The 14309-nt window shown below is 36.0% G+C and overlaps 1 protein-coding gene across 1 annotated transcript in view; it reads left to right on the top strand.

The window, feature by feature from the left end:
• Nucleotides 1–5650, top strand: part of LOC121322460 (elongation of very long chain fatty acids protein 6-like) — a 38469-nt gene extending 32819 nt beyond the window's left edge. Inside the window, exon 4 of the mRNA XM_041262491.1 lies at nucleotides 2337–5650. Within this exon, the coding sequence (XP_041118425.1) occupies nucleotides 2337–2764 (428 nt within the window). The 3' untranslated portion in view covers nucleotides 2765–5650. The remainder of the gene's footprint in view (nucleotides 1–2336) is intronic.
• Nucleotides 5651–14309: the final 8659 nt, after the last annotated feature.

Here is a 14309-nt window from a genome sequence, read left to right as displayed (position 1 = left end):
AAAGACAATGTTAAGAATATTAAAATGTTAGTAAGTGGTCAATACCACAATCTATCTTAAAACTAAACAGCATTTTACTGAAATTTTCCTAATCGCCTCTGTTCTAGGTAAACCTTAGATCACAGAGTAATTAATTAACTTGAGGTTACACTGAGTTTCAGGAAAACAATTCCACCTCTGGTTTCTGTGACAGTTTATAAACTACTCAATGGGCTTCAATGTAACTCACTGAAGCCCATCTATTTAAGGCATTATATATATTTTTATATAACGCTTTTCATAGTGGACCACCATCACAAAGCGCTTTACAAGACTAGGGTGTGTGAACTGTGCATCAGCTGCAGAGTCAATTACAACAACGTTTCACCCGAAGACGGAGCACAAGGAGATTAAGTGACTTGCTCAGGGTCACACAATGAGTCAGTGAGTGAGCTGGGACATCCTGGTTAAAAGCCCACTAGAGTGTGTGTGTGTGTGTGAGTGTTGCGTTCTACTTAAAATAAGGAATCAGTATAGTAATCAAATATGGATATCAATTACAGAAACTTGTATTCTCTAATATAAATACACTGAGCTTGAGTTTGCCTGCTTGCTGCATTCCTTAAATAACAGTGATGTTGACTTTTCTGTTTTTGTTTTTTTTGTTTTTTTTGGGGTTTTTTTGCTGAATTTTTAGGACAAACTGGTGGTAGTCCTTTATTTTGGGAAATTGCGTGGGAAACCCTCCAAAAATGATACATATACTAAATCCTTTGTAGACCTGGGCACACACACACACACACACATATTAATAGATCTAATACACATGAAAGAAAACAAAGATCTAAGGTTTTGTCTCTGAGTCTAACTGTTAAAGGAAACTCTCCAAGCAACGTGTTGTTGTACTGTTTTGGATTCTAATGACTAAGCCCCACACCTGCAATCTACTGTGTGTCAGCATGTCCAATACATAATTCATAACTAAAGGCTCCATGACCATATCGTGTTTTTCATTTTCCTCTTGCTTTAGCTCCTTGTGTTTGCTCAAATACTGGATGTCACACTTACATGTGGTAGTGCTGGCACCTGAGAAGGTAATATCATAGCAATTACTGGACAAGTTCCCTTTTATTTGAAGTTCACTGGTCTGTGATAATCATTTGAACTGTATGCCCAACTCCATTAGGATTGAACACATAACCGTATAACATAGTGGGAAACCTCTGTATTCAAACAGTAGGTGTGTGTACAGAATGTTATTTGCAGAAACTTTGTTCAGCTCAGGTCCATTCGACCTTCAAAGAAAGCTATAACTAACACTTTTTTATAAAATGGGTCTTTTTAAATACTCAGTCCTGATTGGTCAAAACAGGTCACCACATGGGGTGTTGATATTACAGCATATCACCATGGGTTGGCACTTCTTTTCAAAAAGGAACGAATCGCTCGTAGGTATCCATACACCAGTAGCCTTTAATTGTTTTTTTAAAAAAAGGGCAGACATATTGGAATTTATATGGAACTATTTTTTTCTTGGCTCTGTTTTAGGCAGAAGGATATTTAACAAAAAATGACTTTTTGTTATTTGAAAAAGCATTTTTTTTTCTCTCAATTTAGTTAGTTAGTGCAATAAGGCACTTCAGAATGTGTGATATTAAACACTTTTTTATAAAATGGGTCTTTTTAAATATGTTGTTATTTGAAAAAGCTTTTTTTTTTTTTTTTTTTTTTTTTTTTTTCTCAATTTAGTTAGTAGTGCAATATTAAAGTATATGATGCTGACCAGCCTGTCCCAGAAAAAAAGACTCATCTATCATACTGTATCCGGCTTCTTAATTGTTTAGACTTGATGTTATCAACACAATATTAAGAGGTATAGTCAACCACACAACCAATTAAAGAGTGCTCAGCATAAAAAAAACATTAACACAGATTATTAATAGCCGCAGATCTAATTAGCCAATAAATAAGAACTTGCTTGAGGATACATAATTAGTCATAGTGATAGTTTTAGTGTTTGTTATTTTCAATTATGTAAAAGTTCTTAGAAACAGCTATGTTCAAGGTAATTACACCAGATGAAAACTGGGATAAAGGTGCAAAGATAAGTAGCTTTAGGCCTCAAAAGGGTTGTGCATTACAGAATAAAAACTGGCATGCTCATTGTAAACTTGAACATCCACAGCTTCGATCAAAGGTTTGTTAAATGTATTAACTTAGACCAGCTATAAGCTCCCTTTCTGTGCTGCTGTGTACGAAGGAGCCAAACTTATGTGTTCTGTTTTGGAGTAGCTAAGAACAATGACTCTGTTCATCACCCTTCATGTCTGTAATGCAGTGTTCTGTCTTTCATTCAGGAGACACAATCTTCATTATACTGAGGAAACAGAAGCTCATCTTCCTGCACTGGTACCACCACATCACTGTGCTCCTCTACTCCTGGTACTCGTACAAGGACATGGTGGCCGGGGGGGGCTGGTTCATGACCATAAACTACCTGGTGCATGCAGTCATGTACTCCTACTACGCCTTGCGAGCAGCTGGCTTCCGGGTTTCCCGCAAGTTTGCCATGATCATCACCCTCACGCAGATCACCCAAATGGTGGTGGGCTGCGTAGTCAACTACCTGGTCTTCTCCTGGATGCAGCAAGGGCAGTGTCCGTCACATGTGCAGAACATTGTGTGGTCCTCCCTCATGTACCTCAGCTACTTTGTGCTCTTCTGCCATTTCTTCTTTGAGGCGTATGTCCACAAGAGCAAAAAAAACACAGGCAAAGTTGATTAGAACTGAGGAAAAGGACCCAATTCATAGCTCAGGGGCTGGAGGTGATTTATGCATCACAGGGAGGGAGGGGGGGGAGGTTGAATGTTGTCGTTAAAATGGAGCGTGGAAGCATATCTGCCAAAGCTTACACATCACAGCCTGCCCAACAGCAAGCTTGGTTTAACCCAGTAAATGTGTGAACCTTTACTTTTCAAGGTTTAAGGACTCTTGTGTTATCTACACTAAAAAAAATGATGAGCAAATAATGGACCAATAATGAAAGATGCTTGTCAGTACTAACTAGCGCTGCAAATTAAAGAAAAGTCATGAAATTATATCCCTGGGGGGGGGGGGGGGGGGGGGGGGATTTCTGATGCAGTTTTTATTTTGTTTCAATTCCTCCCCTCCCCCTATGAAGCAAATTTTAGATGTGTTGAAAGGAATATAGGTAATAACACCTATAAGTGAGGTAAATTTATGGTTACATGCTTTTTCATCTACACAGGAACCCTTCTGATGTTAATTGTGTGGAAATATTGAAATGCAATGTGACTATTGCAAACTTCTTAACCTTCATTTAATTGGGCTTATTACTTTGGAGATATTCCGCAATATTGTCTATTTTCAACACATTTTGTAGTATTGATTTTAATCTGACTAAAATATTAATACTAAACTGTGCTATCCCTTTTAAAAATATTTTAAGTTGTATGATCAAAATAACATAACCAATAATGAAGATAATCTCAAATTGAAATTATCCCAAAAGGGAAACCACCATTTACTACTGCGGCATCTGCCTTTTTTAAAATTTTCTTTTTACTTCTCTGCTTCATTTACAGTTACACAACACGTGGAAGTAATGGCCTTTCACACAGACAATATAGTCCACAGAGTTACTATAGTATATATGTAAGATGCAGTACTGAATTCCTATTTTGAAAGAAAAAAAAACAGTATGAAATAAAAATGGGAGAGGTTAGCGGAACTTCTAACAAATTGACAGTTCAATTGACCTTTTTAAAACTATTCTAAGGTACTGACACTAGAAAGTCAATAGTACAAATGGCGATGAACTGATAAGCAATGCAGTCAGCTGTTGTGATGCTTTTGATTATTACTTAAGCCAGAAATGTGGCTATACAGTATTTAAAAAAAAAAAAAAAAAACGGTGTTTAGCTTTAAAATTACCAGCCAAGGATAACGAAGGAAGGCTATGCCCTGTTATTAAAATAAATAAATAAAAATTGTGGGAGGGGTGGGTTATTAGTTAACATATCAAATATTGTTTGTAGTAATTCGTACAACCAGAAGTATTATCTTATGCACTATTTACATTAAATGTGTTGGATAACGTTTAGGTAGGTAGTAAGCAAAACACCGATTCCATTGTTTAAGTGGGGGAAACTTTACAGTCTTATTGTATTTTAATTTCATTTTATCTAAGAGCCCTTTGATACATTAGTTCTTCACAGGGCAGAGTCTTTCTTTAACCATACCTAGGTCTGAGTTCTTTTTATTTTTGTCTAATATACACACACTGTCAAGTACGTTAGTTTGTGCACCTTCAAAAAGTCATATACCCTTGAGGTAGATTAAATGCATGGCTAGTTTGTTAGTTAGGTAGCAGCTTGAATCTGCTGAATCTAAATACAGCTAACCATATCTGCTAATGAAAGAAACTTCCACCCTTGGTAGCATCCCAGAGTTTAACCTCATAGTTCAAGAAACCAAAAAAAGTACAGTAGTTTCCTAGTGTTATTATGTGCTTTTATGATGTGATTACTTGATGTAAGTGTTGTTAAGAGGTTAGATATCATAAACCTGTTGTTTTTATTAAGAGCAAATGTTTAGACATTTTAAATAAAAAAATAATTATTACACAATACTATTCTTTACAGTGACGTGCACAGGAAATCGACGTAACAGAAGCACATATAAAAATCTGGATATTATTGTATGTAACCTATGAATAGAAATTTGCTCAAAGAACATATATATTATCCTGAATCAACCCTACATTTTAAAGAAATGTTTGCAAACAACAATTTAGAGGGACATAATGTGCTGCTATAAAATATATTTTACATTGAAGGCTTTTCTAAAAAGATACAAGGACTGTGTGATTTCGATTGATTGATTGATCGTCCAGGGCCTATTCCACTGACTTAAAAAGGGACGTGTAAAACACCATATGAAAAATGAAGTATAAATTCTGCTAGTTTAGTAAGAATGTCAGTCAGAGTATTGCTAGCCTATGAATTTTCCAGTTTCTGAGTACTGCTCATGGAGAACTGTTTGAGTGGCTCGGTCTGTCTGTACCACTGTTGCCATCCATGCAAAGACTGGATATGTCTGTACATTAGAAGACAATGTATCGCATTATTTGAAAGTATTCTGAATGCACCATATTATCAATCCTTGCCCATTATAGGCAAACCAGTTGTGATTAGCTGTGTACTACAGCACTGAATTAATGAGGTAATACAGTAACTATTTTATAGAGATTTTGTGTGTGTGTGTGCACAACCCAATCTCACTGGATGCTTTTTCGTTCACAAGGAAAGCACTGTATTATGCTGTAACATTCTATGAAGTTTTTCCTGAGGATTGCTTTTTTTACAGTAATTTTGTAACAGTTATGTTGGAGCGTACAGACAAAGTCCCTGCTTACCTGTCTAAAACATTCACCCACACAAACCTGTGATATGGCAGCTGTTAAATCTTGCACTCACCGTGTACCCATTTGTTCAGGCTAATTGTGTCTTTGTTTTGTCTGTTTCACTTTGTTCTGTGTATTAGCTGCACGTTCAACATCGTAATGGATTAACACCCCTGTTTACCTGTAGACATTGGATTCTATTTGTCAGCCTGTATCATTAAAATACATTCTCAAATAACAAAAAAGAGTTGTGGTTGATTCCCTCAAAATTGTATTAATGCTATAGTTATTATTGTCGATATTGAGAGAAGAGAAAAACATGCCAATAAACCTACAGCGCCACCATGGGAAGCAAGGAAGGCACTGATTCAATGTGAATATTGAAGGTGATTTTTAAATGTCTCAGTGATAGCTGCCTCTAATTCTGCATCACATTCTATTCTCCATAAAGCCTCATTCAGCCATCACCTTTTAGACAGTAGACTGCTGATGTTTCACAAGGAGTATTCTAGGATATCAAAGCACTTGCCAAGCACTGAAACTGATTTGCAGCAGCCCTTGCATGCTACAGAAGACATGTCAGGAACGGGACATTGCAGTCTACTTTAATCCAAGATGTTTAGTTTATACTGGCATACATGGTACAGCAGTTCATATGCACATGGTCTCTCACACGGCAGCTGGTTTTGTTTGATGGAGGTTTCCATGCAATATATTGCAAACCTGAACACAGCCCAAAGAGGCATTTTGATCAATATACAAAACATGTCAGTGCAGTAGATATAAAATTATTTAAATCTAGCTTATTGGAACCTATTGTGTGTATCATTAGATGTATTAGTGTTGTAAAACATCATGTCTTGTTATTTTAGTTCTAATAACCCTTTAATCCCCACCTAAAGGGTGTGCCCCTTGTTCTGAGTTAGGGGTAGTGGTATAATTTAAGGCTTTCTGACAAAGAATTCCAAAAGAATAAACTTTGAATCAAAATGTATTTTATTACATCAATTGCTGAATGGCTCTTGCAAAATAATCCATTTTGAGACTAAAAGGATACACATTACATGCATTGCCAGAAATATTTGCGTATAGAATTTGGATCATGAAGCCAAAAAGGCAAGAAACTCGCATATTAAGTTACTCAATAGAATTATTGTATACTATTAGTACACTGATTAATTTTGGAAGTTCTTTGAATTTTCTAGTAAACACACTGAAAAAAAAATTCTTGTCATTGAATTAATTTAGTTTGTTTTAGTATTCCTAAATTTAGCACTATTGAGTGCTTTATACCTATGGATGAAATTGCTGTTTGCACAAAATTAAAAATAAAAACAACCAGAATGCTAGATATGCTGTGCCATCTGGCTTTTTAACTGAGAGTGGGAGAGGTTGAATGAAATGTATATTCTGTCAAGCACAGAAAACACATAGCCGACTCAGTAGTCTAGTACCTTCAATGTACTTGTAGTAAAATTATTTTTAAAAATGTTCTAAACAAGAGAGGACTGTGAAAAGAACGCTGACACTAAATAAAGGTTTTAAAAAAAGAAAAGGACTAGCCTTATTTCTTGCGGTTGATGTGTTTTTAACTTAGTGTATATAGCACCACCTAGTGGAATGTTACCACTTATTTATTTGAAAAGGGTTTTTTGAAAAGGCAGTCAGGTGTAAGTATGTTTTGGTTTTTTTTTGTTTGTTTGTTTTTTAAGGTGGTCAGGCCACTAATAAATAGCCGATTTATGACGAAATGTTTTCTAAGCACAATAAATACGTATTTTAAGGTGTGTCACAGAGGCTGGATTTACATGTTTCATCTAGCTCTATACATTTTTTTATGCAGGTCACACAAATTAAAGGAGCTGCACATTGTTACTGTATGAGTAAAATAGTCAGGTGGAACCTTCCCTGAATTGAGACAATTAAGAATATATTTTACTTTATTTGGCAAACTGATCTGATTTTTATTTTATTTTTTTCTGTATTTATTAGATACATGTATGTTTCTTTTGTCATTTGATCCAAAAAATTCAAGAATGACCAATCATCTGAATTTAAAGGCAGTTCAAATAATACACTTTCGCTTCGGATAATGTGATGGTTTTTTTTTTTCTCTTTTCTTTGAGTTTTTTCAAATAATAATTATTGATGGCAATTATCTTCCAGACATCTGTCCAGGGCAGATGCTAATCTTAAGGTTAATCCCAGTTAGGAGTCTGCCAAAGGGTTAATGACCCTCAACATGATTAAAAAAATAAAATACTATGATTTTAAAAATAAAATACAATTATCTGAAAGGACCAAGGTGTAAGAGAGGTCATTGATTTGTGGTGCAGGTTTTTCTGAGCTAACTCTTCCTGTCATGCTGTTTCTGTAGTTATTCATGAACGATGAGCAAAGGCAAAGCAGGAACAAGAGGGCTTAAGACCATTTTATTTTAAATAAATAAATAAATAAACGTGTAACACAGATATGGCCAGGTAGTGAAATACCCCAGCCTTATTCTTCCCTGAGGGTAACTAAACTAACCTTGGCATACCCAAGCCCTACCCTATGGCAATAAAGCAAGGTTTAGTTTACTTCCCTTACTGTTTTACAGGAGTATTAGGTCATAAAATCAGACATTCAGACAAGAAGTTTCTTTTTAGTATACTGTGTAAATGATGAAGCCCTTATAAAAATGAAGAGAGAAAGATAGGGCAGTGGAATGATGTACCAGGTAATGCTGTACCGGGTTATTTTTATTAAGGCTGTCTCTAAATAAGGCTACATGCAGCACTCACAACATGAGAAAAATAGAAGAAACATTGACCTCAGGTAAAACATATGGGTCCCGGTAAACAACTAGCTTACTAACAAAGGAACAAACATTGCATGTGTGTTAATGGTTAGTTAATATATTGTACATGATTTATAAACAAGTAAAAGGTAGAATTAATTTTAAAAAAAGTGCTAAATAAATCAGGTAAAAAAGCTTTATAAGTGCATTTAAAGTGCATTTTTATAAAAGACAGGATAACATGAGTCAGCCAGGCAGTGTGGATGTCATAATACACGCATGATATGGACCCACCAATCTGCACTGCACTGTATTGATGATTCAGCTGGCACTTAACAACAATAAATACTGCTGCTTATGCCAGGCTCTCTAGCAAAGTGTAGACTTTAAACTGTTTTGTTGAAATGGTCTGTTTTGCAGCTGGTTATATAGACATGAGCAAATGCACATTATCGCTTTTAAATATGCTTTTTTTTTTTTTTTTTTACTAATTATGCAAATGTTAATAAAAACAAAATAAATAATATCCAAAACTAATTCAGAAACAGTTCTCAAACAAGCCTTACATTCCAAATCCATTACATAAATAATTCATGAATTCATTTTAAAAATTGAAATCTTCAAAACAAATCCAATACATAAAATGAAAATGTAAATATAACTTTTCCCCTATCATAAGCTCACTAAACATTGTATTGTTTTGGGGTTTTTTCCCCTGCCTTTCCAAACTGTAAAACATCTGTCTAGTGGCACCAAATGGAGATGGTTAGTACTGTGAAAAGGTAGCGCTGTATTCACTAGCGATAACTGACTGTGCGGATGAAATAGCTCGACAACAGTTTATGAATGCCATTAAACTGCACTATTTTATTGCATTGCACCTTTATTTATACCTTTGACTGTTTGTCTTGTGACAATAACCTTGACTCATGCTTGCAGTCTCCAACCTGAACATTATCTGCCACATAGAGGAGGTCTTGGTCACCCTGAACCCTGTTAACAGTATGAGTCCTAAACACTGAAACACACGGGCTTCTTTCTGTCAGGCTGGTGATAAATCTTGAATTTCTAAGACCTGCCACTTGAGGCACACAGTCTTCTGTTACGTTAATAGTATGTTCTTGACAGCACGTTAAGGATTGCATGCCTGTATGCAAGGTTGAACAGCCGATACTCAGACTTCATTTCACTAACTAATTGACAGAGAAGGTAAAAAAAACAGGCAACAGCCACCAAACATTATATTAATTGTGTGGTGTCAAAAAGAAGCTGTGTCAAGTGGATTAATACCTTCCCATTATACTTATTTCTAACATCATAACAGGTGCTTACATAGCATCTGACCTTCTTGTTGAATTAGGAGAAAATAACATTATGTTTGTGGAATAAGCAACAAACATACAATATATACAGTAACTGTTATTAAAGGAATCCACCCTTTCCAGTCCCAGTTTTATTTTTGGAGATTCTTCAGTGGAGTATAACATAGCAAGCAGTACAAATAGCTGGAAAAGAGGATGCAACAAGCAACAGCTTCTCAGAACGGTAATCGTTTTGCAACCAGTCTCAGTAAAAGTGCCTTTGCACTCGCTTCAAAACAGAGCCCAGATTCTTCTGCCAACACTTGGTTAAATTGAACAAACTTCAACACCTAGGCTTTCAAAGCCATCTGCACATAAACCTACTACCAACCTTAAATCATAAATTGACTCCTTTAATCTAACTAACCTTAATCCTACCCTTCACTATCAGATTGCAAAATTGCTATTCAGTCCACCCAGCGGAATCATTGAAATATTCTTTTTTGTGGATGCTCCCAGAGCATTTTGTACCGGATGAGTCAACAACCTGCTGCAGTTTCATCCTATGTAGAAAAATTATTTATAGAATGTGACCACTTTATAATAATAATGTTGGCACATCATATGACAATGTAATGTAGCAACTGTTTAAACAAACAGGTATGAATGGTATTATTCATGTCGACTGTATGACATTGAACAACCTATCAAACCATGGCCTTGTTCTCCCAGACATTAAAGATTACAGATGTATTGGTTATTGCCTCCACATAGACCCAACTTCAATAGGACTGAACATTTTGCGGCTGCCACAAAGTTTGCAAGAATGCACTTTGAAAGCTTATTAAATTGCAGGTGGTAGTACTGGGTCATAATGACTAAACACCATTTCTCAGCAAAGTCAGCTATGTTATCCATTTGTTGAAGCTAGCCTGAGATTTAAGGCCCTTCTCTGGCAACCCTTGTATTTAATATTTAATTGAAGGAACTGACCTACTGTATAATTCCAGAGAATCCATCTGCACACAAACAGTCCTGTCAGACTTGCTGAGGAAAAACACAGAACAAATGCTAATCAGACTAAACTCAAAGTTGGGCAAGGAAAAAGGACATTTACTGAAAGCCACCTTACTAACCAGTGCAGAAAATCAAGGCCCATGTTCTAGACACCATGTAAGAGGATAGAACAGCTTTTACATTCAGAACTTTGATGACAAGACAAGCTTGTGTCACTGAGGAACATATTCATGAAACGTTAGCATACCAGTACATATATGACTGTCCTATGGATTTACCTGTAAACAAATACTTTTTGGATATTTTCCTATAAAGGTTTGCTGTTACTTGCTTAGCCAGTGAAGTAATGTATATTTATCAGCAGTGGAGCAGCTTGTATCAGAGTGACGTTCTGGTGCTGGATCCCCAATGCCTGACAATATCCTTTCAACAAAATGCATTTATGCATTTGATTGTCTGCCATCCAGGGAAGCGGTCATGCTACAATCTCACTGCAGCTGGTTCATTTATTTTCTGGTTGGCCTTTTCCGCCCTCCATATAACCTTCTTGAGTAGCAGCATCAAAATGTGTCATCATTTTATAATGAATCAAAGGCATCAGTAGTTCAAACCTGCACTGAAAGCTTCTTGTACCACTATGTAACCTTGCCTTAAACGTGGTTCATGTGTCTTGCCCTATCAAAATTTTGTGTCAAGCCTGCTCTAAACATAATGACACTGAGAGGTTTTTTTGTTGGTACAGTATCTTCATACTCACTGTTGGTCACTATTTGAAGCAATACGGTCACTAACACTATGTCACGGTAGGTTTAAAAATAAAATAAAAAATAGTAACAGTGCAACAGTATTTGACATAATAAAAAAGAACAGCAAGGTCATTGTAATCTATTCAGTTTCTCCAATATCCAATATAATACATGTATTTAGAATTATAATAGCAGTGCTGGTTTACCACTATGCTTAATATATATTGAGATATCTTACAGTGGGGTTTGTATATTTACACTAAGTGTGAGGACATCTGCAGGGCTGGCCTTTGTCCTCCAGAGTTTGGTAGCTCGCTGACATCCGCTCTCAGGTTGCTGGATGAAAAAGGAAGCTGGCTTGGTCGTGGAATCGGAGGACGCCCACTGAATCTTCGGGTCTCCTGAACCATGTGGGGAATTGCTGCGTTGAGGAGAAAAGTGATTGGGCATTCCAAATTGGGAGAAAATCAGGGGGAAAATTCTAATTGGACACACTAAAATAAAAAATAAAATAAAAATCTATATTGTTCTGATAACACTCACTCACTAAACAATACAGTTTAAAACACCTATTTGCTCAAAAGTCTTAAAGCAATCAAAGTCTTCACTGCATGCCAATTTTAAAAATATACATTTGAAATCTCCAACTTGTGGTAAAACAAATAAAATAAAATAAAAAAAATAAATAATGTATTTAGTGCTTAAAAAGTGATTTTTTTAATTTGTTTTATTAAGTGAGCAATCAGCAACATGCATAAAAATCTTCAATTTTATATTTACCGACGTTGTTTCTTTGTTTATTTTGAAACCGGAAAGAAAAACAATTAGCTCCTCTGTGTAAAAAGTGTCTTACTTGATTAGTAAATAAATAGTGTAATGGGAGAATAAGCTACTGTACTGATGCAAAGTGTTTTTTTGCTACCATATGTGTTAATACATAGATACATGCATTATCTTCCAGTAAATCTAGTAAGCTTTTCCAAACAGAATGTTCTCCCAGGTCTGGAGCTCGAAAGGCAGTGCTGTGACCTTAAGGATAAGAGCAAAGCCTTTGAGTGGGCAGTTAATACTTGATTGAGTCCCTCATCTGTGCGGTTTGAGAGAGAAAACCCTTACTTAAGGCCAACTGCTCCTGTCTGACAGAGAAATTAGAAAAAAGATACTGTAGTCTTCGACAACCCCTTCTATGGCCTATTCTCCTCAGGTGGATTACCCCTGATCCCTTTATCCTGGTTTTAATTCCAAACAGCTGAACTGAAAATGTGACTGGACTACAACCTCAGCAAAAAAACTTTAATGATCTGCCAGGAAAAAAAAAATCTAGTATCTGATCTGGCTCTTTCTGTAATGAAGGTGTACAGATAGGAATCCATATCATCTATTCGAAAAATTGCTTTACCAGCAAAGGGGCTCTGTGAGATAAGATTGTTTTCTGCTACTTAGGTATTAAGAAGGAGGTGGCATTTAATACCCAGTAATATAACCTATTTGTTTTTTGTTTTTTGTTTTTTTGCCCATTGCAATTTTTAATAGCCTGAGCTAATTGTTTATGGTATGCGATAATTGCAATTAGTGTGCATGTTCATGACTGCCATATTTACTATTGCAATTTTATTCATTATCACGTGAAATAGGGGGCATATTATGGTGCACACTACTTTTTGCCACACTATGGTAATCAGAATGAATATCTGATTTTTCTTGTAATGTATGATAATATATTTAAATGAGGCACCCTACTTTGAATAATGAGATGAGCTTCATTCACACCGTATTTACTAAATGGCTATAATTGTATTGTACACGTTAAAGTGAGTGAGTAAAATCAGAACAGTGTCACATTTGTCCAGTGCTCTAGGATTTCTCCCAGCCTATGTTTAGTTGGATTCACACATACGCTCTCTGCCATTAAAAGGTGTAGCTACTCATGTATATAATACAACTGCATGCCCTATTAAAGTACACAGGGAATTATATTAAATTTCTCACGCAGAGCATAGGTTTATAGCACATAAAAGTGGGCTTCTACCAGGTTACTGGCTTCCCCAGTGTGGTGGGTGCTATTGATGGTATTCACATAGCACTGTCACCTCGATCCATGGAGCCTGCTCTGCAGGGTGGCAATGCCGACAAGGAAGAGAATTGAGGCTACGTCTCATCAATCAATATTTCTTGAGTAGCAGAACAAAAAGAAAAATATGCCATTGCACAACTTGACTTTTATTATATATGCATTCAAGAAGAAAAGAAAAATGTATTAGGTAAAGGAATACAGCAGGCCTGGAAAGAAAAATGCAATAAACAGTAAAAGAGATGCCACTGTCATCACTTTGGGCTTCAATGAGGAGTGATTCTGTAGCCACTGACAGTGGTCCTACCTTTGCCTTTGAATTGAGAGTAATTTTGCCTCTTAAGAGAACTGCACTGGCAAGTTGTGACTGCCTAACTCCCCTAATGAAGAGCAATACATAGATGTGTGCTGTTGCTTGAAATCAATATAAATTTTTCTAGGTGAAATGCTAGGTTCTGCTGTGATGGTTTCTTTCATAAAACAAACATAACCTGGCTTGCTATGAATCAACTGTTTCTAAATAAAAATTGACATAGCACAGGACTGACAAAGCATGAGATTACATGAGGCACACTCGTATCAATGGAAATGTATATTTACTTTGTTGTTGTTATTTCCTTGACAAAATACCTTTTGTTGCTTCAAAACAATTTTCCCTGGTGTTGTTTGTTTACAGTGAGACTATGCTGTAGTTTGACTAGATCGGTGTTTCCAAATATTTTAGAACTATGGTCAAAGAAGACAGCTTGAACTACAAAGAAAGGTTATATGTTGAAATAGCGTATGCTCTCACCATCCTGTAGAACTGATGAGGCAACTTCTTTCCAGGTGATGTCCTGATGAACCAATTGTGAGGTTCACACCAAAAATACGCTTTAACAATTATATGTTGCAACTTAGATTACATGGCCATTTTTCTAAAGCTATCTGCCAATTAGTCAGCAGCATCCAAAACAATGTGCGTGTAATATGGCGCAATGGAATATGGCA

The sequence above is a fragment of the Polyodon spathula genome, chromosome 1, assembly GCF_017654505.1.
Source record: "Polyodon spathula isolate WHYD16114869_AA chromosome 1, ASM1765450v1, whole genome shotgun sequence".
NCBI lineage: Eukaryota > Metazoa > Chordata > Actinopteri > Acipenseriformes > Polyodontidae > Polyodon > Polyodon spathula.
This window is presented reverse-complemented; position numbering and strand designations above follow the sequence as displayed.